General features: G+C 60.2%; 1 protein-coding gene across 5 annotated transcripts; it reads left to right on the forward strand.

Moving 5' to 3' along the window:
- Positions 1 to 25480, forward strand: EHMT2 (euchromatic histone lysine methyltransferase 2; the record flags this gene model as incomplete). Of its 5 annotated transcripts, XM_079781342.1 has the most annotated exons (28): positions 1 to 64; positions 711 to 777; positions 871 to 1089; positions 1184 to 1434; positions 2146 to 2230; positions 2315 to 2355; positions 2493 to 2648; positions 11079 to 11198; positions 11278 to 11392; positions 11538 to 11639; positions 11865 to 12013; positions 17637 to 17780; positions 17853 to 18088; positions 18164 to 18346; positions 18446 to 18528; positions 18797 to 18903; positions 18994 to 19116; positions 19207 to 19308; positions 20443 to 20547; positions 20644 to 20798; positions 20873 to 21040; positions 22165 to 22309; positions 22520 to 22597; positions 22896 to 23011; positions 23098 to 23184; positions 24198 to 24276; positions 24395 to 24570; positions 24996 to 25480. In XM_079781342.1, the coding sequence occupies 28 exons, from the start codon at positions 26 to 28 to the stop codon at positions 25174 to 25176; spliced, it is 3612 nt and encodes a 1203-aa protein (XP_079637468.1). In that variant the 3' UTR covers positions 25177 to 25480. The 5 variants fall into 5 exon arrangements, with proteins under 5 accessions (XP_079637468.1, XP_079637469.1, XP_079637466.1 ...); XM_079781343.1 differs by lacking the exon at positions 11538 to 11639; XM_079781340.1 differs by lacking the exon at positions 1 to 64 and having other exon boundaries at positions 135 to 777.
- Between the last annotated feature and the right edge of the window lie 337 nt (positions 25481 to 25817).

Raw genomic sequence — 25817 nt, forward strand, 5'->3', positions numbered from 1 at the left:
CCGGCTGGGCCCCAGCGCAGCGGCGATGGCGGCGGCGGCGGGAGCTGCAGCGGCGGCCGCCGAGGTGCGGAAGGGGAGGGGGAGAGGCGGGTGCATGCCCGCGCGCGCGCCCGGGGGAAGCGCGCGCCCGTGCAATGCTCCGGGGGTGCAACGGGGCCGGGGGGCCCGGGCGGGACTTACAGCCGTCCGGAGGGCCAGCATCGGGGGCGGATGAGGGGACCAGGGGGTGGGAGGTGGGGGGAGTGGGCACGGGGGCGCGCGTGCAGCCTTTGGCCGTCCCCGAGTGGGCGGCTGGCCCCGGCGCCCCAGGAGCGCGCGCGAGGGGCGCGAGAGGCCGTCCGCCGGGCTGGGGGGCAGCGGGCGCTGGAGGGGTTGGTGCCCGGGGTCCCCGCGGCCTGGGGGACAAAGGGGGAGCGGCGCGTGCCGCCGGGAGGAGGGGGCGGGGCCTCCGCGCACCGGCCCCGCCCCCTCCCCCTCCTCTCCTCTCCGTCCCGGAGATGCGGGGTCTGCCGAGAGGCCGGGGGCTGATGCGGGCCCGGGGCCGGGGCCGTGCGGCCCCTCCGAGCAGCCGGGGCCGCGGGAGGGGGGGCGCCCACAGAGGGAGAGGTAGGCCCCGGAGCCTGCTCTCTCTTCCCAGGGCCCAGGCGTCTTGGGCCCCCCAACTTCCTACCGGGCTGACCAGCCCTCCTATCCCTTGTGTCGCCTCTCAGGGGGAGGGCCCTGCTGAGATGGGGGCTCTGGTGCTGGACAAGGAGCCCAGAGGAGCCATGGAGCGAGGTGAGTGAAGCCGAAACGGCCCCGCCGGACCATTACCTCCCCAGGCACAGGCCCCCTGGCCCGTAGCCCTGAACTTTCTCTCTTCCCTTACAGTTCATGGCTCTTTTGGGGACACCCCTCGTAGTGAGGAGACCCTGCCCAAGGCCAACCCCGACTCCCTGGAGCCTGCTGGCCCCTCATCCCCAGCCTCTGTCACCGTGACTGTTGGCGACGAGGGGGCCGACACCCCTGTAGGAGCCACACCACTCATTGGGGATGAACCTGAGAATCTTGAGGGCGATGGGGACCTCCAAGGGGGGCGCCTCCTGCTGGGTGAGAGGCGGTGGAGGCTGGGGGTGAGGTGGGGCATCCCCTGACTCGGCCTTCCCTCTGATCTTGCCTTGCTTACCTGCCTGCTGTTTTCCAGGCCATGCCACCAAGTCATTCCCCTCTTCCCCCAGCAAAGGGGGTGCCTGTCCCAGCCGCGCCAAGATGTCAATGACGGGGGCGGGGAAGTCACCCCCCTCGGTCCAGAGTTTGGCGATGAGGCTGCTGAGTATGCCTGGGGCCCAGGGGGCAGCAGCAGGGCCTGAACCCCCTCCAGCTACAACCAGCCCGGAGGGGCAGCCCAAGGTCCACCGAGCCCGGAAAACCATGTCCAAGCCGGGAAATGGACAGGTGAGGCGGGGAGGGCTGTGGGGTGCAGAGCTCAGCCTCTGGAGGGCTTTCTGTGTCCCCTCAGGGCTTCGGATGGGGTCGCAGCTCCACGCCTTTGCCCCGGCTGTTTTGTGTCACATTCTGGGCTGGGACTTGTGTGTGAACAGACAGGTCCCCCGCAGTTTACAGTCCTGGGCCGAGTAGGAGAGACAACTGTTCAAGACTTCTGTCTGTGGTTAATGCCCTGGTTCCTCTTAAGACAGTGATGGTGTAAGGAAACTTCAGCCCCTCTGTCTTTTCAGCTCAGAGCAAGCCCCCGGCAATTTCCTCCCAGAGACACTGCCCCTGCTCCATTTTAAAGCCTGTGCTCCTGATGGCCTCGGGAATGACAGGCCCCGGAATCGCTCAAGCCTATGGCAGCGTTTTTCGGGGTGTTGGTAGCATTCAGTTCTGCGTGTGGTTAGAGTAGCTTTGGTCGAGGCCTTAGCCTTTGTTTTCTCATCTGTAAAATGGGAAGCGGCCCGCTGCACACTCGAAGAAACAAGTGAGGGTTGGGTGTGGGATGTGCTCGGGAGACAGCAGTTCTCCTCAGAGCCCCGTCTGGTTCCCGCAGCTGTGGATGGCATTTTTGAGGGTGTGGCTTACCACCCCACCCCCACTTGGGGCTCCAGACTAGTCCAGGCCAAACCATAGCCGCTCCTGACCCTAAGTGTGCTCCGTCTCGGTCCCCAGCCCCCAGTCCCCGAGAAGCGGCCCCCCGAAGTACAGCATTTCCGCATGAGTGACGACGTGCACCCCCTGGGGAAGGTGGCCTCAGGTCAGTCCCCCCGCCCACCTGCAGCTTGAGGCCTGTGCTGAGAGTTCAGAATGCAAGCCTGGCTCCTGTCTTCTCTCCTTCCAGATGTGGCCAAAAGGAGGAAGCTGAACTCTGGAGGCGGCCTGGTGAGCAGGGCGGGCGGGCACAGGCCTCTCCTGCGGGGGGCTGCTGCAGGGGAGCCCCAAACGAGGGCTGTGTCCCAGCCTGGGGAAGTGGGCTGGTGGGGGTGCCAGCAGCTTCAATCGCTCTCATCTTTTTCTAGTTGGAGGAGTTGGGGTCTGCCCGGGGCTCAGGAGAGATGGCCCTGGAGAAGGCGAATGCGGGGTCCCTGGAGGAGTGGGAGACGGTGGTGGGGGACGACTTCAGCCTCTACTATGACTCCTACTCTGTGGACGAGCGCGTGGACTCGGACAGCAAGGTGAGGGCCGCCGCGTCCAGGGCTCACTTCAGTCAGTCCTGCCCCCCCTTTTTCACTCTTTCCTTTTTAGCACCCACTAATGCGTTGCCCCGTGCTCTATAACTTACTGCCCTGTGTGCTGCACCCCAGCCCACCCGACCCCTCCCTCAGTGACCACCTTCCATTTTATGATTTATTTGTTGTTTGTTTGGGTGTTTATTCCTTTGCTCTTGGTTTGGTTTATCTCCTACGTTTGCCTGTGACTATCATTCTTATCTTACCTGTTTTGCTTTTTATTTAATGTTTTATCATGGAAACTTTCAAACACAGATGGTTCTTGAACAACACAGGTTTGACCTTCATGGGTCCTCTTATACACAGATTTTTTCCCCAATAAATACCATAAATGTATTTTCTTTTCCTTATGACTTATCTTTTCCAGCAGACTTGATCGTAAGAATACAGTATGTATTACATATAACATACAAAATATGTGTTAACCAGCTGTTTATGTTACTGGCAAGGCTTCTGTTCAACAGTAGGCTATTAGTTAATTTTGGGGGGAATCAAAGTTATACATAGATTTTTTTTTTACTGCACCCCTAATTCCAGTGTTGTTCAAGAACCAACTGTATACATAAAAGAATACAAGAGTGGCCCTCACCAGTTTGTCTCAGTGGATAGAGCTTCGGACTGAAGGGTCCCGGGTTCGATTCCGGTCAAGGGCATGTAGGCTCCCCCAGGCCATGGTCGGGGCACATGCAGGAGGCAACCAATCGCTGTTTCTCTCACATCGATATTTCTCTGTCTTTCCCTCTCTCTTCCACTCTCTCTAAAAATCAATGGAAAAATATCCTCAGGTTAGGATTAAAAAATGAAGAAAGAAGAAAGAGTGAGCCCCATGTAACCATCAATATATAGCTGACTTTTTTCTTTTTTTAATTAATTTTTTTACATTCAACATTATTTAGGGTTTTTGTTTGTTTTTATTGAATTTTAGAGAGAGGACGGGAAAGGGAATGTGAGAGAGAAACATCAATATGGGCTGCCTCCTGAACGCCCCCTGTCACCGGCCCCGACACCCAGCCACCTGAGTCACGCTGGTCAGGGTCAGTATTAGTAGCGGTTAGACAGTCATATACTTTACAAAGAGTGCCTCCCTGATACTTCCAGTTCCCGCCTGGCACCGGACTCAGTCATCACAATATTGTTGACTAGATTACATCCTTGAGACTCTCTGTTATTGTTGTTAATCCTCACCCGAGGATATTTTCCCATTGATTTTTAGAGACAGTGAGAGGGAGAGAGAGAGAAACGTCAATGTGAGAGAGACACATCGATTGGTCGCTTCCCTCATGTGCCCAACTGGGGCCGGGGATTGAACCCAAGACCCTTCGGTGGTCGGGCACTCTAACCTCTGAGCGCACTGGCCAGGGCAGCCCCCTCTCCGCCCCCCACCCCCACCCCATGACTGTTTTGTAACTACAGATCTGTACTTCTCCATCCCTTCAGCTTTTCACCCAGGCCCTCACCCCCACCCACCCCCCACACCTCCCCTCTGGCAGCCATCAGTTTTCTGTATCTGTCTGTTTCTGTTTTGTTTATATTGTTCTTTAGATTCCACATACAGGTGAAATCCTGTGGTATTTCTCTGACTTATTTCACTTAGGATAATACCCTTTAGGTCCATCTTTGCTGTTGCAACACAGCTCATTTTTTAAACTAATTTTATTTTTCAATAACCGTAGACATACAATATATTGGTTTTGGGTATGCAACATAGTGATTAAACATTTATATACCTTACATAGTGATCACCCCAATAAGTCTATTACACATCTCACACCATACATAGTTATTACAATATTATTGACTAGATTCCCTGTGCTGTATTTTACACCCTCATGACTTTTTATAACTGGTAATTGGTACTTCTTTTTCTTCTTTTTAATCCTCACCTGAGGATATTTTTCCATTGATTTTTAGAGAGAGTGAGGAGAGAGAGGGAAAAACAGAGAGAAATATTGATGTAAGAGAAACACATTGATTGGTCGCCTCCCAGGCTGGGGAGGAGCCTGCAGCCGAGGTACATGCCCTTGACCGGAATCGAACCTAGGACCCTTCAGTCTGCAGGTCGATGCTCTATCCACTGAGCCAAACCAGCAAGGACGCAACTTGTACTTCTTAATCCCTTCCCCTTTTTCACCCAGCACCCCCCAAACCCCCCTCCCATCTGGCAACCATCAAAATGTTCTCTGTATCTTTGAGTTTGTTTCTGCTTCATTTATTTTGTTTTTTAGTGAAATCATGGCATTTGTCTTTCTCCAACTTATTTTCCTCAGCATAATACCCTCTAGGTCCATCCATGCTGTAGATGGCAAGATTTCACTCTTTACAGCTGAGTGGTATTCCATTGTATATATGTACCACGTCTTCTTCTATTGGTGGACACTTAGGTTGCTTCCATATCTTGCCTATTCTAAATAATAAAGGGGTAATATGCAAATTGTCCCCTCGACCGAGAGTTCTACCAGAGTTCGACCAGGGGGCGGGGCTGGCCCACCAACCTCCCGCATCCCCTTCTCCCCCAACCCCCAGCCCAGCCCTATTGGGCGGACCAGCCAGACCCCACCCATGCACAAATTCGTGCACCAGGCCTCTAGTTCTAAATAACGTTCCAGTGAACATAGGGGTACATATATGTATTGGAATTCGTGTTTTGGGTTTCATTGGATAAATACCCAGAAATGGAATTGCCGGGTCATATGGTAGTTCTATTTTTAATTTTTGAGGAAGCTTCATACTGTTTTCCACAGTGGCTTCACCAATTTGCATTCCCCAAAACAGTCCGTGAAGGTTCCTTTTCCCCACATCCTCACCAGCACTTGTTGATTTATTGATGGCAGCCATTCTATCAAGTGTGAGGTCATATCGCACTGTGATCTTAATTTGCATTTCCCTGCTGGTTAGTGATGCTGAGCATTTTTTCATGTGTCTCTTGGCCATCTGTATGTCCTCTTTGGATAAGTGTCTATTCAGGTCCTTTACCCATTTTTTAATTGGATTGTTTGGGGATTTTTTGTTTTTGTTTTTTTTGATGTTCAGTTATTTTTTTATAGATTTTGGATATTGACCCCTTATCAGATGTATCATTGGCAAATATCTTCTTCCATTCAGTAGGTTGTCTTTGTTTTTTTGTTAATCCTCACCTGAGGATGTTTTTTCCATTGATATTTAGAGGGAGTGGAAGTGGGCTCTCTTGTTGTTTTGTTGATGGTTTCCTTTGCTGTGCAGAAGCTTTTAATTTTGCTGTAGTCCCATTTGTTTATTTTCTCTTTAGTTTCCATTGCCCTAGGAGCTGTATCTGCTATTTTGCTGCCTATGGATTCTTCTAAGATTTTGATGGCTTCCTGTCTTATGTTTAAGTCCTGTATCCATTTTGAGTTTATTTCTGTGTATGGTGTAAGTTGGCGGTCTAGTTTCATTTTTTTGCATATATCTGTCCAATTTTCCCAACACCGTTTATTGAAGAGATTATCTTGACTCCATTGTATGCTCTTGTCTCCTTTGTCAAATGGTAATTGAGCATAATGGCTTGGGTGGATTTCTGGGTTCTCTGTTTGGTTCCATTGGTCTATATGTCTGTTCTTGTGCCAGTACCAGGCAGTTTTGAGAGCCGTGGCTTTGTAATACAGCTTGAAATCTGGTATTGTCATCCCTCCTACTTTGTTCTTTCTCAGGATTGCTGCAGCTATTTGGGGTCTTTTTTTTTTTTTATTCCAGATGAATTTTTGGAGAGTTTGTTTCTAGGTTTGTGAAATATTCTGTTGGTATCATGAAGGGGATTGCATTAAATCTATAGATTACTTTGGGTAGTATGGACATTTTAATGATGTTGATTCTACCAATCCATGAACACGATGTATTCTTCCATTTTTTATGTCTTCCTCTATCTCTTTTTTCAACGTCCTGTAGTTTTCCAAGTACAGGTCTTTTACCTCCTTAGTTAAGTTTATTCCTAGGTATAATTTTTTTGGTGCAATGGTAAATTTTTTTTTTTTTTTTTTTTTTTTTTTTAGTTTCTCTTTCTGTGAGTTCATTATTGGTGTATAAAAAAGCCATAGATTTCTGGGCGTTAATTTTGTATCCTGCTACATTACCGAATTCATTTATTAAGTCTAGTAGTTTTTTTATGGAGTATTTGGGGTTTTCGATGTACAATATCATGTTATCTGCAAATAATGACAATTTTACTTCTTCTTTTCCAGTTTGGATGCCTCTTATTTCTTCTTCTTGTCTGATCACTATGGCTAGCACTTCCAGTACTATATCGAACAGGAGTGGTGATAGTGGGCATCCCTGTCTTGTTCCTGTTTTTAGGGAAATGGTTTTAGTTTTTGCCCATTGAGTATGATGTTGGCTATAAGTTTGTCATATATGGCCTTTATCATGTTGAGAGTTTTTATCAAAATGGGTGTTAAAAAAAGCCTATATAATAAAAGGGTAATATGCAAATTGACCCTAAGGCGGAACGACCTGTCGCTATGATGTGCGCTGACCACCAGGGGGCAGGTGCTCAACACAGGAGCTGCCCCCTGCTGGTCAGTAAGCTCCCACAGGGGGAGCTCAGCTCAGCCACAAGCCAGGCTGTCAGCTGCACAGGGGCAGTGGCAGGAGCTTCTCCCGCCTCCTCGGCAGCGCTAAGGATGTCCAACTGCAGCTTAGGTCCACTCCCCATGGGCAGTGGGCTTGGGAAGTAGGCCTAAGCCGTCAGTCGGACATCCCCTGAGGGCTCCCGGGCTGCCAGAGGGATGGAAGTGTTCCTTTCTCTTGGATTTTCTGAAATAGTTTGAGGAGAATAGGTGTTAGTTCTTCTTGGAATGTTTGGGAAAATTCCCCTGTGAAGCCATCTGGACCTGGGCTTTTGTTTGGTGGGAGTTTTTGATTACTGCTTCTATTTCATTGGTTGTTATTGGCCTATTCAGGTTTTTTTATCCTTCCCGATTCAGTTTTGGGATATTGCATTTTACTAGGAATTTGTCCATTTCATCCACATTGTCCAGCTTGTTGGCATATAGTCATTCATAGGATTTTCTTACAATCCTTTGTATATCTGTGGTGTCCGTGGTTACTTCTCCACTTTCGTTTCTATTTTTTTTTCATACTGTTGAGCATTTTATTTATTTGGGTCCTCTCTCTTTGTTTCTTGATGAGTCTGGCTAATGGTTTATCAGTTTTGTTTATCCTTTCAAAGAACCAGCTCTTGGTTTCATTGATTTTTGTGTGTGTTTTGTTTTTTAAGTCTCTATGTCATTTATTTCTGCTCTAATCTTTATTATTTCCTTCTTTATACTTACTCTGGACTTTTCTTGTTGTTCTCTTTCTAGTTCTTAAGTTGTAGGGTTAAATAGTTTATTGCTGATTTTTCTTACTTTTTGAGGTAGACCTGTAGTGCTATGAACTTCCCTCTCAGGACTGCTTTTGCTGTGTCCCAGAGATTTTGGGTTGTTGTGTGTTCATTTTCATTTGTTTCCAGGAAGTTTTCGATTTCTTTCTTGATCTTGTTGGTAACCCATTCATTGTTTAATAACATGCTATTTAGCCTCCATGTGTTTGAATGTTTTGGGGTGTTTTTACTGTAGTTGATTTCTAATTTCATTCCACTGTGATCTGTGAAGATGCTTGATATGATTTCAATCTTCTTGAACTTGTAGCAACTTGTTTTGTGTCCTAACATGTGGTCTATCTTTGTGAATTATCCATGTGCACTTGAGAAGAATGTGTATTCTGCAGCTTTGGGATGAAATATTCTATAAATGTCAATTAAATCCATCTGATCCAGTGTGTCCTTTAGAGTCTCTGTTTCTTTGTTAAGTTTTTGTCTGGAAGATCTATCCAGTGAAGTCATTGGGGTGTTAAAAGTCCCCTACTATGACTGTATTGTTGTCTATCTCTCTGTTAAAGTCCTCTAGAAGTTTTTTTAATATATTTAGGTTCTCTTATATTGGGTGCATATATGTTTACCAGGGTTACATCCTCTTGTTGGATTGGTCCCTTTAGTATTATTTAGTGACCTTTGTTGTCTCTTGTGTTGGCCTTCCTTTTGATCTCTATTTTGTCAGATATGGAGAATTACTACTCCAGCTTTGTTTTCTTTTCCGTTTGCATGGAAAAAATTTTTTCCATCCCTTCACTCTGATCCTGTGTGTGTCTTTTGTTTTGAGGTGGGTCTCTTGTAGACAGCATATAGTTGGGTCATGTTTTTGTATCCTACCCTACACCTTTTGATTGGAGCATTTAATCCATTTACATTTAGGGTTAATATTGATAGGTAATTACTTATTGCCATTTTAATTCTGTATGGCTAGGTTTCTCTCTCTGTTTCTTCTTCGCAGCCATCCCTTACGGCAGTCCCTTTAGCATTTCTTGTAATGCTGGCTTGGTGGTGATGAACTCCTTTAGCCTTTTTTTGTCAGCAAAGCTCTGTATTTTACTATTTTGAGTGATAGACCTGCTGGATATCGTAATCTTGGTCTCAGATCCTTGCTTTCCTTTACCTTGATTACTCCATGCCATTCCCTTCTGGCCTATAGAGTTTCTGATGAGAAATCAGGTGTCAGCCTTATGGGAACTTCTTTGTAGGTAACATTTTTCTTTTCTCTTGCTGCCTTTAAAATTCTCTTTGTCTTTAATTTTTGGTATTTCAATTATGATGTGTCTGGGTGTGGGTCTGTTTGGGTTCTTGTTTGGGGTTCTCTGAGCCTTCTGAACTTGTGTGACTTTCTCCTTTACTAGGTTAGGGAAGTTTTCTGCCATTATTTCTTCAAACACCTTCTATGTTCCATTCTCCCTTTCTGCCTCTTCTGGCACACCTGATATTCTAATATTGTTATGTTTCACATTGTCCCACAGCTCCCTTAAGCTGTCCTCCTGTTTTTTAATTGTTTTTTCTTTTTGGTTCTCTAATTGAGTGATATTTTCAACTTTGTCTTCTAATTCACTGATTTGATCCTCAGCTTCCCCTAATCTGCTGTGTATTCCTTCCAATGTGTTCTTTATTTGTGTTATGTCATTCTTTATCTTATAGTGTTCTTTTTTCATACTTACTATTTTTTTTTCATACTGTTGAGCATTTTTAACATCATTACTCTGAAATCTGTTTCAGATAAGTTTTTTTATCTCTACTTCATTTATCTTCTTCTGGAGACTTCCCTAGTTCTTTCATTTGGGGGTTGTTTCTTTGTTTCCTCATTTTGGCTGCCTTTTTGGGTTTGTGCTATGTATTAGGTAGATCCTCTACACCTCTCAATCTCTAGTGCAGGACAGTGTTAAAGGCTGTTTCTGACTATTTGGATCAGGCAAAGACTCAAAGCCTCCAGAGACCACCTCTGTCTATGGACTAATAGGATTCTGACTTGAATTGCCCCCAGGCAATCGTCCATAGGTGTGGGGAGAGTTTTTTCAACAGGGTGGGGTGGTTGCTTCTGCCTGGAGGTTAATTGTCATTTTCAGTCTCTTAAGTGGCCTCAGGGCAAGGTGTTTTCCAATAGGGTGTGTCGACTGTCTTCCCCCAGGCAAGGCAGATGTCTATGTGGGAAAGATGTCCTCTCCTGTGTGAGGGAATGACTCAGCCCAGGAAACTTGGGGTGTCTGCCTTCTGAGCTCTATCCCCCGAGTCCCCAGTCCTGGGTTCTGCTCTCACAGTTCCAGTCCACTTCACCCTCCCTCTGCCAGGGCACAAGGTGGGTGGCTCCACAGGGAATTTTGTGCATTGGCCCTTTAAGAGGCCACTCCCTGGCAGACAGCACCCCACTGCTTTTCACAGCCAGATGTTATGTGGGTACCCTCCTCAGTTTGGTGCTCTCTGCTGGGGGGCTCAGCTTCGGGATTAGATCCCAGAGTTCTCAGTGGCACCCCCACAGCTGAGATATCTCTCCGGGACTTCGGTTGCCGTCTGTGGGAGCCCAGCCAGCCCTTTCCCGCCTCCACCCCTCCTACCAGTCTCTGTGGTCTCCACTTTCAGTCCTTGGGTATCAGGGTTCTCACCTGCGAGTTTTCCGTTGATTATTCAGGAATCTATTCAGGAATCCTTTCCGTATTTCAGTTCTAATTCCAGCTTGTTCCTGGGAGCATGTCCGGGCTGCATCCTCCTACTCTGCCGCCATTTTTAATTTGTTGTTGTTTTTGTTTCACTTAATATTGTCTTGCCAAGATTCACACGTGTTGTTGCACCTAACACTGCACCTTGCTTTTTGTTGCTGTGTGACATTCTACATCCTTTCTCTTTATTCGGCTCTTTAACTCCTTCCCTGCAAGCCCCGCCCCAGGAGAGAGCCATCCTGGGTGGTGGCGGTGGCTGGGTATGACCTGCTCCGCCTCTCCCATGTCCCCCCACGGGAGAGTGTGGCCCAGGGGTCACTGTTTCCTCAGCCCCACTTTGCCCTGGTCCAGTCTGAGGTTGAAGCTCTGGCTGAACAACTGAGTGAGGAGGAGGAGGAAGAGGAGGAGGAGGAGGAAGAGGAGGAGGAGGAGGAAGAGGAAGACGAGGAGTCTGGCAATCAGTCTGACAAGGTGAGAGCTGGAGGCTGTGGGGCCGAGGCCCGCGTGTCCCGGAGGCCGGGGCCGGGCCGCTAACGCTCCCTCCTCCCAGAGTGGCTCCAGCGGCCGGAGAAAAGCCAAGAAGAAATGGCGGAAGGACAGCCCCTGGGTGAAGCCCTCCCGGAAACGGCGGAAGCGGGAGCCTCCACGGGCCAAGGAGCCACGAGGTGAGGAGGCTCCTCTGCTTTGGGGTGCCCTCCGTCAGCCCCCCTCCCGGCCCCAGAGAGCGTGCACGAGCACACGCTCACGCATGTACCCACACATCTAGGCGCCTGTGAGCTCGCACTCTCACTCTCTCTGTCTCTGTGTCAGGAGTGAATGGTGTGGGCTCCTCAGGCCCCAGTGAGTACATGGAGGTCCCTCTGGGGTCCCTGGAGCTGCCCAGCGAGGGGACCCTCTCCCCCAACCACGCTGGTAATTGCCAATTGCTGGGATAGGGAGCTGCTAGGGGGCACCGTCAGGACTGGAGGGAAAGGGGAGGAGGGGGACCCCACTGGAGCCAGGGTGTTCATGGCCAGGCTTTGGGGGTTCTGGAGCATGGAGGGGAAGGCAGGCAGGGTGGGGGGCACATGGCCCCGCCAGGGGTCCCGGTGGGTGAGGGGCAGGGCCTCCCTCAGCTCCCTTTCTCCTCTGTCCAAGGGGTGTCCAATGATACATCTTCACTGGAGACGGAGCGCGGGCTGGAGGAGCTGCCGCTGTGTAGCTGCCGCATGGAGGCGCCCAAGATTGACCGCATCAGCGAAAGAGCGGGGCACAAGTGCATGGCCACGGAGAGCGTGGACGGAGAGGTGGGCGGAGAGGAGGGCGGAGGGCAGAGAGGAGGGCGGAGAGGAGGGCGGAGGGCGGAGAGGTGGGCGGAGGGCGGAGAGGAGGGCGGAGAGGAGGGCGGAGAGGAGGGCGGAGAGGAGGGCGGAGGGGAGGGCGGAGGGCGGAGGGGAGGGCGGAGGGCGGAGAGGTGGGCGGAGAGGAGGGCGGAGAGGAGGGCGGAGGGGAGGGCGGAGGGCGGAGGGGAGGGCGGAGGGCGGAGAGGTGGGCGGAGAGGAGGGCGGAGAGGAGGGCGGAGGGCGGAGAGGTGGGCGGAGGGCGGAGAGGTGGGCGGAGAGGAGGGCGGAGGGCGGAGAGGTGGGCGGAGAGGAGGGCGGAGGGCGGAGAGGTGGGCGGAGAGGAGGGCGGAGAGGAGGGCGGAGAGGTGGGCGGAGGGCGGAGAGGTGGGCGGAGGGCGGAGAGGTGGGCGGAGAGGAGGGCGGAGGGCGGAGAGGTGGGCGGAGAGGTGGGCGGAGAGGAGGGCGGAGAGGAGGGCGGAGGGCGGAGAGGAGGGCGGAGAGGTGGGCGGAGAGGTGGGCGGAGAGGAGGGCGGAGAGGAGGGCGGAGAGGTGGGCGGAGAGGTGGGCGGAGAGGTGGGCGGAGAGGAGGGCGGAGGGCGGAGAGGAGGGCGGAGAGGTGGGCGGAGAGGTGGGCGGAGAGGAGGGCGGAGAGGAGGGCGGAGAGGAGGGCGGAGAGGAGGGCGGAGAGGAGGGCGGAGAGGAGGGCGGAGAGGTGGGCGGAGAGGAGGGCGGAGAGGTGGGCGGAGAGGAGGGCGGAGAGGAGGGCGGAGAGGAGGGCGGAGAGGAGGGCGGAGAGGTGGGCGGAGAGGTGGGCGGAGAGGAGGGCGGAGAGGAGGGCGGAGAGGTGGGCGGAGAGGAGGGCGGAGAGGTGGGCGGAGAGGAGGGCGGAGAGGTGGGCGGAGAGGTGGGCGGAGAGGTGGGCGGAGAGGTGGGCGGAGAGGAGGGCGGAGAGGAGGGCGGAGAGGAGGGCGGAGAGGAGGGCGGAGAGGAGGGCGGAGAGGAGGGCGGAGAGGTGGGCGGAGAGGAGGGCGGAGAGGTGGGCGGAGAGGAGGGCGGAGAGGAGGGCGGAGAGGAGGGCGGAGAGGAGGGCGGAGAGGTGGGCGGAGAGGTGGGCGGAGAGGAGGGCGGAGAGGAGGGCGGAGAGGTGGGCGGAGAGGAGGGCGGAGAGGTGGGCGGAGAGGAGGGCGGAGAGGTGGGCGGAGAGGTGGGCGGAGAGGAGGGCGGAGAGGAGGGCGGAGAGGTGGGCGGAGAGGTGGGCGGAGAGGAGGGCGGAGAGGTGGGCGGAGAGGAGGGCGGAGAGGTGGGCGGAGAGGAGGGCGGAGAGGAGGGCGGAGAGGAGGGCGGAGAGGTGGGCGGAGAGGTGGGCGGAGAGGAGGGCGGAGAGGTGGGCGGAGAGGAGGGCGGAGAGGTGGGCGGAGAGGAGGGCGGAGAGGTGGGCGGAGAGGTGGGCGGAGAGGAGGGCGGAGAGGAGGGCGGAGAGGAGGGCGGAGAGGAGGGCGGAGAGGTGGGCGGAGAGGAGGGCGGAGAGGTGGGCGGAGAGGAGGGCGGAGAGGTGGGCGGAGAGGTGGGCGGAGAGGAGGGCGGAGAGGAGGGCGGAGAGGAGGGCGGAGAGGAGGGCGGAGAGGTGGGCGGAGAGGAGGGCGGAGAGGTGGGCGGAGAGGAGGGCGGAGAGGTGGGCGGAGAGGTGGGCGGAGAGGAGGGCGGAGAGGAGGGCGGAGAGGTGGGCGGAGAGGAGGGCGGAGAGGTGGGCGGAGAGGTGGGCGGAGAGGAGGGCGGAGAGGTGGGCGGAGGGCGGAGAGGTGGGCGGAGGGCGGAGAGGAGGGCGGAGGGCGGAGAGGAGGGCGGAGGGCGGAGAGGAGGGCGGAGGGCGGAGAGGAGGGCGGAGGGCAGAGAGGTGGGCGGAGAGGAGGGCGGAGAGGAGGGCGGAGAGGAGGGCGGAGAGGTGGGCGGAGAGGAGGGCGGAGAGGAGGGCGGAGAGGAGGGCGGAGAGGAGGGCGGAGAGGAGGGCGGAGAGGAGGGCGGAGAGGAGGGCGGAGAGGAGGGCGGAGAGGTGGGCGGAGAGGAGGGCGGAGAGGAGGGCGGAGAGGAGGGCGGAGAGGAGGGCGGAGAGGTGGGCGGAGAGGAGGGCGGAGGGCGGAGAGGAGGGCGGAGGGCGGAGAGGAGGGCGGAGAGGAGGGCGGAGAGGTGGGCGGAGGGCGGAGAGGAGGGCGGAGGGCGGAGAGGAGGGCGGAGAGGTGGGCGGAGGGCGGAGAGGAGGGCGGAGAGGAGGGCGGAGGGCGGAGAGGAGGGCGGAGGGCGGAGAGGAGGGCGGAGAGGAGGGTGGAGGGCGGAGGGCGGAGAGGAGGGCGGAGAGGTGGGCGGAGGGCGGAGAGGTGGGCGGAGGGCGGAGAGGAGGGCGGAGGGCGGAGAGGAGGGCGGAGAGGTGGGCGGAGGGCGGAGAGGAGGGCGGAGAGGAGGGCGGAGGGCGGAGAGGTGGGCGGAGGGCGGAGAGGAGGGCGGAGAGGTGGGCGGAGGGCGGAGAGGAGGGCGGAGAGGAGGGCGGAGGGCGGAGAGGAGGGCGGAGGGCGGAGAGGAGGGCGGAGAGGAGGGTGGAGGGCGGAGGGCGGAGAGGAGGGCGGAGAGGTGGGCGGAGGGCGGAGAGGTGGGCGGAGGGCGGAGAGGAGGGCGGAGAGGAGGGTGGAGGGCGGAGGGCGGAGAGGAGGGCGGAGAGGTGGGCGGAGGGCGGAGAGGTGGGCGGAGAGGAGGGCGGAGAGGAGGGCGGAGAGGTGGACGGAGAGGAGGGTGGAGGGCGGAGGGCGGAGAGGAGGGCGGAGAGGAGGGCGGAGAGGTGGGCGGAGGGCGGAGAGGTGGGCGGAGAGGAGGGCGGAGAGGTGGACGGAGAGGAGGGTGGAGGGCGGAGGGCGGAGAGGAGGGCGGAGAGGTGGGCGGAGAGGAGGGCGGAGGGCGGAGAGGTGGGCGGAGAGGAGGGCGGAGGGCGGAGAGGTGGGCGGAGAGGAGGGCGGAGAGGAGGGCGGAGAGGAGGGCGGAGAGGAGGGCGGAGAGGTGGACGGAGAGGAGGGCGGAGAGGTGGACGGAGAGGAGGGTGGAGGGCGGAGGGCGGAGAGGAGGGCGGAGAGGAGGGCGGAGAGGTGGGCGGAGGGCGGAGAGGTGGGCGGAGAGGAGGGCGGAGGGAGGGTGGACGGAGAGGAGGGCGGAGAGGAGGGCGGAGAGGAGGGCGGAGGGCGGAGAGGAGGGCGGAGAGGTGGGCGGAGAGGAGGGCGGAGAGGAGGGCGGAGAGGAGGCGGAGAGGAGGGCGGAGGGCGGAGGGCGGAGAGGAGGGCGGAGGGCGGAGAGGAGGGCGGAGGGCGGAGAGGAGGGCGGAGAGGAGGGCGGAGAGGTGGGCGGAGGCGGAGGGCGGAGAGGAGGGCGGAGAGGAGGGCGGAGAGGAGGGCGGAGAGGAGGGCGGAGAGGAGGGCGGAGAGGTGGGCGGAGAGGAGGGCGGAGAGGAGGGCGAGAGGAGGGCGGAGAGGAGGGCGGAGAGGTGGACGGAGAGGAGGGCGGAGAGGTGGACGGAGAGGAGGGCGGAGAGGAGGGCGGAGAGGAGGGCGGAGAGGAGGGCGGAGAGGAGGGCGGAGAGGAGGGCGGAGAGGTGGGCGGAGAGGTGGGCGGAGGGCAGAGAGGTGGGCGGAGAGGAGGGCGGAGAGGAGGGCGGAGAGGTGGGCGGAGAGGAGGGCGGAGAGGAGGGCGGAGAGGAGGGCGGAGAGGTGGGCGAGAGGAGGGCGGAGAGGAGGGCGGAGGGCGGAGAGGTGGGCAGAGAGGTGGGCGGAGAGGAGGGCGGAGGGCGGAGAGGAGGGCGGAGAGGAGGGCGGAGAGGTGGGCGGAGGAGGAGGCGGAGGGCGTGAGAGGAGGGCGGAGAGGAGGGCGGAGGGCGGAGAGGAGGGCGGAGAGGTGGGCGGAGAGGAGGGCGGAGAGGAGGGCGGAGGGCGGAGAGGAGGGCGGAGAGGTGGGCGGAGAGGAGGGCGGAGAGGAGGGCGGAGGGCGGAGGGCGGAGAGGAGGGCGGAGAGGAGGGCGGAGAGGAGGGCGGAGAGGAGGGCGGAGGGCGGAGAGGAGGGCGGAGAGGTGGGCGGAGAGGAGGCGGAGAGGAGGGCGGAGGGCGGAGAGGTGGGCGGAGAGGAGGGCGGAGAGGAGGGCGGAGAGGAGGGCGGAGAGGGGAGGGCGGAGGAGCGGAGAGGAGGGCGGAGAGGTGGCGGAGAGGAGGGCGGAGAGGAGGGCGGAGGGCGGAGGGCGGAGAGGAGGGCGTAGGGCGGAGAGGAGGGCGGAGGGCGGAGAGGAGGGCGGAGAGGAGGGCGGAGAGGAGGGCGGAGAGGAGGGCGGAGAGGAGGGCGGAGGGCGGAGAGGAGGGCGGAGAGGTGGGCGGAGAGGAGGGCGGAGAGGAGGGCGGAGAGGAGGGCGGAGGGCGGAGAGGAGGGCGGAGAGGAGGGCGGAGAGGAGGGCGGAGGGCGGAGGGCGGAGAGGAGGGCGGAGAGGAGGGCGGAGAGGAGGGCGGAGAGGAGGGCGGAGAGGAGGGCGGAGAGGAGGGCGGAGAGGAGGGCGGAGAGGAGGGCGGAGAGGAGGGCGGAGAGGAGGCGGAGGGCGGAGAGGAGGGCGGAGAGGAGGGCGGAGAGGAGGGCGGAGAGGAGGGCGGAGAGGAGGGCGGAGGGCGGAGAGGAGGGCGGAGAGGAGGGCGGAGAGGAGGGCGGAGAGGAGGGCGGAGAGGAGGGCGGAGAGGAGGGCGAGAGGAGGGCGGAGGGCGGAGAGGTGGGCGGAGAGGAGGGCGGGAGAGGAGGGCGGAGAGGAGGGCGGAGAGGAGGGCGGGAGGGCGGAGAGGAGGGCGGAGAGGAGGGCGGAGAGGAGGGCGGAGAGGAGGGCGGAGAGGAGGGCGGAGAGGAGGGCGGAGAGGAGGGCGGAGAGGAGGGCGGAGAGGTGGGCGGAGAGGAGGGCGGAGAGGAGGGCGGAGAGGTGGGCGGAGAGGAGGGCGGAGAGGTGGGCGGAGAGGTGGCGGAGGGCAGAGAGGTGGGCGGAGAGGGAGGGCGGAGAGGAGGGCGGAGAGGTGGGCGGAGAGGAGGGCGGAGAGGAGGGCGGAGAGGAGGGCGGAGAGGTGGGCGGAGAGGAGGGCGGAGAGGAGGGCGGAGGGCGGAGAGGTGGGCAGAGAGGTGGGCGGAGAGGAGGGCGGAGAGGAGGGCGGAGAGGTGGGCGGAGAGGAGGGCGGAGAGGTGGGCGGAGAGGTGGGCGGAGGGCAGAGAGGTGGGCGGAGAGGAGGGCGGAGAGGAGGGCGGAGGGCGGAGAGGTGGGCGGAGAGGAGGGCGGAGAGGTGGGCGGAGGGCAGTGAGGTGGGCGGAGAGGAGGGCGGAGAGGTGGGCGGAGGGCAGAGAGGTGGGCGGAGAGGTGGGCGGAGAGGTGGGCGGAGGGCGGAGAGGTGGGCGGAGAGGTGGGCGGAGAGGTGGGCGGAGGGGAGGGTGGAGGGCGGAGGGGAGGGCGGAGAGGTGGGCGGAGGAAGGAGGAAGGAGGGTGGAGAAAGGCTATAGGAACCCAGCCTCACCTCTTCTCGCCCACCCTCCCTGCCCACAGCTGTCGGGCTGCAACGCCGCCATCCTCAAGCGGGAGACCATGAGGCCCTCGAGCCGCGTGGCCCTGATGGTGCTCTGCGAGGCGCACCGGGCCCGCATGGTCAAGCACCACTGCTGCCCGGGCTGCGGCTACTTCTGCACGGTGGTGAGTGGGCGTGGGGCGGGCGGGCAGCGCCCCCGGGGCTCCATGGCCTCACCCGCTGTTTCCCTGCCCCAGGGCACCTTCCTGGAGTGCCACCCCGACTTCCGTGTGGCCCATCGCTTCCACAAGGCCTGTGTGTCCCAGATGAACGGCATGGTCTTCTGTCCCCACTGTGGGGAGGATGCATCCGAGGCTCAGGAGGTGACCATCCCCCGCGGGGACGGGGTGACCCCACCAGCTGGCACTGCAGCCCCCGCGCCCCCGCCCCTGGCCCAGGATGCCCCTGGGAGAGCGGACACCTCCCAGCCCAGGTACTGGCCTCCCCTCCCCCGTCTGTTCCCTGTCGCTCCCCGTCGCCCCTGTGACATCAGCCCCTGCTCCCACAGCGCCCGGATGCGCGGGCAGGGGGAGCCCCGGCGTACACCCTGCGACCCCGTGGCTGACACCATCGACAGCTCGGGGCCCTCCCTGCCCCTGCCCAGTGGGGGCTGCCTCTCGGCCGTGGGGCTGCCACCTGGGCCAGGCCGGGAGGCCCTGGAAAAGGCCCTGGTCATCCAGGAGTCGGAGCGGTGAGTGGGCGCTGCTGTCCGCACGGGCTGGGGGGGCTGGGGGGGCTGGGGGGCCGTCGGTGGTGAGGCCGCTGCTGGAGTCTGAGCCCCCCTTGGCAGGCGGAAGAAGCTCCGCTTCCACCCGCGGCAGTTGTACCTGTCCGTGAAGCAGGGCGAGCTGCAGAAGGTGGTCCTGATGCTGTGTGAGTATGTGCGCACCCCCCCCCCCCCCCCAGGGAGCAAAGCTCCACTGCGCCCAGCACCAGGCTGGCAGGGGTGCGGGGAAGCCTGCGTCCTCGCCGAGGTGCCTCAGGCCGGCAGCACGGGGGAAGGGCCGCTTCGACTGGGGCCGAGCTGGTGCCTGGCTCCCTGCTCTGACACGTGCCCTAGAAGCCTTCCTGGGGCAGGCGCCGCCCCGCGCTCGCTCACCACGTGTCCCCCCTTCTCCCCTATGGCGGCCTCTCCCCACAGTGGACAACCTGGACCCCAACTTCCAGAGCGACCAGCAGAGCAAGCGTACACCACTGCACGCGGCCGCCCAGAAGGGCTCCGTGGAGATCTGCCACGTGCTGCTGCAGGTCAGCACGGCCGCCCCCGCGCCTCCCCTCCCCCCAGGCCTCGGACCCCTGCCCGCCCGCCCTGTGCCAGCCACATGCCCCTCCTTGCAGGCTGGAGCCAACATCAACGCCGTGGACAAGCAGCAGCGGACGCCGCTGATGGAGGCCGTGGTGAACAACCACCTGGAGGTGGCCCGCTACATGGTGCAGCGCGGCGGGTGTGTCTACAGCAAGGTGCGCCGCGGGCCGGGCGGGCGGGCGGGCCAGGCGGGCGGGCGGGCGGGTAAGAGGGGCCGCCGAGGACTCACCTGCCCGTCTCCCCAGGAGGAGGACGGCTCCACCTGCCTCCACCACGCAGCTAAGATCGGGAACTTGGAGATGGTCAGCCTGCTGCTCAGCACAGGGCAGGTGGACGTCAACGCCCAGGTCAGAGGCCCGGCGCCCAGCCCCGGGGCCCCAGGCTCAGCCTTAGCCTGCAGCCCCTTTCCACCTCGCTCACCTCTGACCCCTCCCTACAACCCATGTTGCTCCAGCTGTCCCCACCTTTCTCCCTCATTTGCATTTCTCTTTCTTGCTTCTTCCCTTTATCACTGAGTACTGAGTTGCTGCCTTAATCTCTGAGGTGTCAGTGCGATTTTTTAAAAATTTTTTATTATTTTTTAATCAGAGAGGAAGGGGAGAGGGAGAGAGAGATAGAAACATCAATGATGAGAGAGAATCATTGATCAGCTGCCTCCTGCACGCCCCCCACTGGGGATCGAGCCCGCAACCTGGGCACGTGCCTTTGACCGGAATCAAACCTGGGACCTTTCAGTCCACAGGCCGATGCTTTACCCACTGAGCCAAACCAGCTAGAGCTCAGTGCGATTCTTTATGAACTCTTAGTTTTTCCCATGGTAGACATGTTTCACTCTCTTATCTTCTCGATTCATCCTTTGTCGGAAGGAGCCCCTGGAGTTGGCTCCCGTGGCCTCTGGCGTGGCCCAGCAGCCTCTGAGCGCGTCCTGGCCCCCGGGCATCGGCACACTGCAGTCTGTACCACGGGGCGGCCGTCGCTGCTGGTTCCTGCATCTAGGACTTCAGAGTCAGCAGACCTAGGAAATACAAATTTTAAAAAAAAGAAAAAAAGTACTGCTCTGGATGGTTGGGCTTAGTGGTTAGAGCGTCGGCCTACAGACTGAAGGGTCCCGTGTTCGATCCCCAGCCCTGGTCGGAGCGCATGGGGGCGGGGGGGGGGGGGGGGAGCAGACAATCGATGTGTGTCTCTCACATCGATGTTTCTTTCTGTCTCTCCCTCTCCCTCTCCCTTCCCCTCTAAAAATCAATGGAAAAATAGCCTCTGCTGAGGACTAACAAAGAGAGAAAGGAAAGCAGTGCGCTGTGGCCGTGAGCAACAGACACTCCAGTTTGGTATCAGAGGAAGCAGGCGCAGGGGCTGGGGACTGGGCTCCCGGGCTCCCGGGCTCCCGGGCGCGTGCTCTTGGCCATGTGCTGCTTTGGTGAGCAGAGCTGGCTGCTGGGCCTGCCCCCAGCCCTCCCCCTTCTCCCTCGCACCCACAGGACAGCGGGGGGTGGACGCCCATCATCTGGGCCGCGGAGCACAAGCACATCGAGGTGATCCGCATGCTGCTGACGCGCGGCGCCGACGTCACCCTCACAGACAACGTGAGCAGGGGTTTGGCTGTTGGTGGGGAGTTGGGGCTGGCCCAGAGCCTGACCAAAGTGAGGTGGGGTTCAAGGCCTCACTGCCGGGCTCCCCAGGAGGAAAACATCTGCCTGCACTGGGCCTCCTTCACCGGCAGTGCCGCCATCGCCGAGGTCCTCCTGAACGCCCGCTGCGACCTCCACGCCGTCAACTACCATGGGGACACGCCCCTGCACATCGCAGCCCGGGAGAGCTACCACGACTGTGTGCTGTGAGCCCCGCCTGCCACCCCCCAGACCCCCCCACCTCCGGAAGCCCCTCCCTACGGCGTCCTCTCCCTCCCAGGCTGTTCCTGTCGCGTGGAGCGAACCCTGAGCTGCGCAACAAGGAGGGAGACACTGCGTGGGACCTGACTCCCGAGCGCTCGGACGTGTGGTTCGCGCTCCAGCTCAACCGCAAGCTGCGGCTCGGCGTGGGCAACCGGGCCATCCGCACCGAGAAGATCATCTGCCGGTGAGTGCGGGCTCCATCCCCGAACGGCCCCGCACCCTAGCCCTCCCCGGGCCCCCTGCACCCTAGCCCTCCCCGGGCCCCCTGCACCCTAGCCCTCCCCGGGCCCCCTGCACCCTAGCCCTCCCCGGGCCCCCTGCACCCTAGCCCTCCACAGGGCCCCTGCCCCCTAGCCTTCCCCGGGCCCCCTGCACCCTAGCCCTCCCCGGGCCCCCTGCACCCTAGCCCTCCACAGGGCCCCTGCACCCTAGCCCTCCCCGGGCCCCCTGCACCCTAGCCTTCCCCGGGCGCCTTGCACCCTAGCCCTCCCCGGGCCCCCTGCACCCTAGCCCTCCCCAGGGCCCCTGCACCCTAGCCCTCCCTGTGCCCCCTGCACCCTAGCCCTCCCCGTGCCCCCTGCACCCTAGCCCTCCCCGTGCCCCCTGCACCCTAGCCCTCCCCGTGCCCCCTGCACCCTAGCCCTCCCCAGGGCCCCTGCACCCTAGCCCTCCCCAGGGCCCCCTGCACCCTAGCCCTCCCCGGGCCCCCTGCACCCTAGCCCTCCCCGTGCCCCCTGCACCCTAGCCCTCCCCGTGCCCCCTGCACCCTAGCCCTCCCCGGGCCCCTGCACCCTAGCCCTCCCCGGGCCCCCTGCACCCTAGCCCTCCCCGGGCCCCCTGCACCCTAGCCCTCCCCGGGCCCCCTGCACCCTAGCCCTCCCCGGGCCCCCTGCACCCTAGCCCTCCCCGGGCCCCCTGCACCCTAGCCCTCCCCGTGCCCCCTGCACCCTAGCCCTCCCCAGGCCCCCTGCACCCTAGCCCTCCCCAGGGCCCATAGAATCCCAAGGACCACCTTCGGGTCTCCCTGCTAGGACTGCCAAATAGAGCAAATAAAAATAGAGGATAGCCAGTTCAATCTGAATATCAGATGAACAGTTGATAACTTTTTTTTAATGTAAAAGTGTCCCATGCAGCATTTGGGACATACCTATACCAGGCAATTATTTCTTGTTTATCTAAAATCTGAATTTAACTGGACGCCCTGCATTTTATCTGGCAGCTTCACTCCCCATGCCCTCGCCCCGCCCCAGGGACCACCCAGCCCTCCCCTGGCACCCAGGGAGCCCTCACCTCCTCTCCCTTTGCCAGGGACGTGGCTCGGGGCTATGAGAACGTGCCCATTCCCTGCGTCAACGGTGTGGACGGGGAGCCGTGCCCCGAGGATTACAAGTACATCTCGGAGAACTGCGAGACTTCCACCATGAACATTGACCGCAACATCACCCACCTGCAGGTGAGGGCCGGGAGCTCCTGGGCGCCGTCCCCTGGAGACGTCCTCTCGCCAGGACTCACACGGGTCTCAGGCTCAGGGTAGCCCCGGGACAAACCTCCAGCAGCATCTGGATTCTAAAACTGAGCCCTAGAGAAGGGGCGGCAGTGGGGCAGGCGCCCGGGAGCTGGGCGCAGGGCGGATTCCGGCCGAGCTCACCCCGCCTCCCCGCAGCACTGCACCTGTGTGGACGACTGCTCCAGCTCCAACTGCCTGTGCGGCCAGCTCAGCATTCGCTGCTGGTACGACAAGGTACGCGCCTCGCCCTGTCCCTCCCCTCCCACCCCGGGGCAGCCGGCCGAGGGCAGGGCGGACCTGGAACTCCTGGGATGCTGCTAAGACAGAGGGGCCTGGCCCGACACATGCAGATCAAGGGGCGGGGGCTTGGGGTCCAGTCCTCTGACCTCAGAGCATATGTGGTGTCCCCCAGTCTGGCTCCCTGTCTACTGACTGGGTTGAGGCCAGGGGAGGATTTTTCTGTGGGGTCTCGGGGGACCTGGGCAGCTGAGGTGGGACCACACAGAAACCACCGCCCTCTCGCCCTCCCCAGGACGGGCGGCTGCTCCAGGAGTTTAACAAGATCGAGCCCCCGCTGATCTTCGAGTGTAACCAGGCCTGCTCCTGCTGGAGGAACTGCAAGAACCGGGTGGTGCAGAGCGGCATCAAGTGAGGCCCTGGCCCTGCATGCGCACACGCACACGCACACACACTGTCTCCCATGCACCCAGCATCACTTTCTCTCCCACCCCCAGGGTTCGCCTGCAGCTCTACCGAACAGCCAAGATGGGCTGGGGGGTCCGCGCCCTGCACACCATCCCCCAAGGAACCTTCATCTGCGAGTGAGTGGGCAGGGCCGAGGGGTGGGCCCAGGGCCACTGCTGCCTCTTCTGCCCTCCCTGCCTCCTCCCTGACAGGTCCCCCTCTTCTCGCCATCCCATCTCAGCCAGCGGCTCTGCTCCCATCCCACAGCCACGCGCCCCGCCGGCCCCACTCTGCCCAGACCACAGGGCTGCCCGTCACCACTGCCCACATCCCCACTTCCCAGCCTCACGGCCCTCTCCCTGCCTTTCGTTTGTGTGGTGGTTGTTCATCCGAAGATATTTTTCCATTGGTTTTTAGAATGGAAGGGAGGGAGCGAGGAAGAGGAGAAAGAGAGAAACACTGATATGAGAGAGACCCATTGATTGGTTGCCTCCTGCATGCGCCCTGACCAGGGCCAGGGATCGAACCCACCACCTGTTTTCTGTCATATCATCTCTCAACTCCTCAAGCAAGCAGCCATTCTTCCTGTGCCTCAGTTTCCCCACCATCGCTCTGCACCCACCCTGCTCCCTGGGCCTTAGCCTCGGTCCCTGGCAGATTCTCCCAGTGCCACCCTCCTCCCCTCCACCCCTCCGCTCCTGCAGCATCATCCACTCCTGCAGCCGTGACACCCCTACCATCAGCCACGCCCACAAACCTCCCAGTGTCTAAACCGGAACAGTGTCCCACCCAAGCCAGCTGCCACAGGCTCACCCCCAAACCCAGAGCCCTGGGTCCATCCCTTCACCTCCCCCCACCCCGCACTTGCCTGTTGCAGCTCTCCAGTGGGGACCTCACAGGCCAGTGTCCCCATGTGCGTCCTCCTGATCCTGCCCCGAGGGGCCACCACCTCCTCCCTCCCAGATGAAGCCCCATCCTCTGGCCCACGCGGCCTCGGGTCCCACGCAGGTCCCAGCATTGTGCAGCAGTGACGTTCGCGGACACTGACGGGGCGTCTGACAGTGAAGGGGGGCCCGTGGGGTTGTGAGGAGACACGGCTGGGCTGGCTCCGCCACCCTGCCCACCTTCAGAAGCCCCGCCCCGCCCACAGGTATGTCGGGGAGCTGATCTCCGATGCCGAGGCTGACGTGAGAGAGGATGATTCTTATCTCTTCGACTTAGACAACAAGGTGGGCAGGAGGTCCCGCTGTCCCCTACTCCCAGTCCGCACAGGGAACCTGGGGCAGGGGGCTGAGGGGGGCATTGGGGGCCACGGCCTGGCACTGAAGAGTGCCGCCCTCCCCTCAGGATGGAGAGGTGTACTGCATCGATGCCCGTTACTACGGCAACATCAGCCGGTTCATCAACCACCTGTGTGACCCCAACATCATCCCTGTCCGGGTCTTCATGCTGCACCAAGACCTGCGGTTTCCACGCATCGCCTTCTTCAGTTCCCGGGACATCCGCACCGGGGAGGAGCTGGGGTGAGGCTGGGCTCGGCCCGGGGTGGGCGAGGAGCTGGGGTGAGGCCGGGCTCGGCCCGGGGTGGGCGAGGAGCTGGGGTGAGGCCGGGCTCGGCCCGGGGTGGGCGAGGAGCTGGGGTGAGGCGGGCCGGGCCTCGGCGCTGAGGAGAGCTCCCAGGTTGCAAGCATGCCCTGGAGCTGAGCTCAGCATGGCGTCCAGCAGTGTCCCTGGAGGGCGTGCTAAATAGGCCTGAGCTCACCGAGAGTTCGGCTTCGCTAAGTGTGGGGTGGGGCCCAGGCGCCTGCGTTCAGACAAGTCCCAGGCAGGCTGGTGCTCGGGTCCGTAGCACACGGAGGGCCAGCCTTCGGGAGAGGGTCCGCGGAGGCCCTGGCGTGGCCTGGGCAGTCAGCTCTGGTCCCACGAGCCCCCTGTGCTCCTCTGACAGGTTTGACTATGGCGACCGCTTCTGGGACATCAAAAGCAAATACTTCACCTGCCAGTGTGGCTCGGAGAAGTGCAAGCACTCGGCCGAGGCCATCGCCCTAGAGCAGAGCCGCCTGGCCCGCCTGGACCCCCACCCCGAGCTGCTGCCTGAGCTGGGCTCCCTGCCCCCTGCCAACCCCTGAGAGCGGACCATCCCCCACCCCCGCCCCCCATGCCACCAGCTCAGCAGCTGCCTCTCACTCGCTGCTCACATCCACACCACGCTGGGGCACTGCCATCTCTCCCGCGAGCCCTTCACACATTCCGGCCAGAGCCCCCAGCCAGGCCCTGGAGGTCTGACAGCCCCTCGCCCAGGGCTGGTTCCTCCCTGGGAGTGACTTCAGGGCTGGCCGCCCCGTCCCGTCCTCAGCTGATGTTTGTGAACTGAAATGGGCCTCTGTGCCAGCTGGTGTCTTGGTTCTCAATAAATGTTGGGTTTGGTAACAACATTTGGGTTTGGGGGGGCGGGGGGCGTGCTGTGGAGGAAGCACAGTGCACACAGGAAATGTAGGTCCAAGGGCAGAGTCAGATGGAAGCTGCCGGACTGGTGTGCACAGCTGCCCCGGGGAGGGGAGGGGAGGACCTGAGGGCAGGGTCTCGTGGAGGCCTAAAAGGCAAATGATCAGCTTGGCTGGAGGGCATGGACGTGCGTGCGGTGTTTGCAGGGTTAGAGGGATTCTTGGAGCATTCCAGGTCCTTCAGGTCACAGCCCTGGCCCCGGCTGGGCCTTCTGGCCTCGCCCTCCTCCCTTTGCACTTTGAGGAGGAACTAGAGTGTGTCAGGG

Source organism: Cnephaeus nilssonii, assembly GCF_951640355.1.
Source record: "Cnephaeus nilssonii genome assembly, chromosome: 9".
NCBI classification, from domain to species: Eukaryota; Metazoa; Chordata; class Mammalia; order Chiroptera; family Vespertilionidae; genus Cnephaeus; species Cnephaeus nilssonii.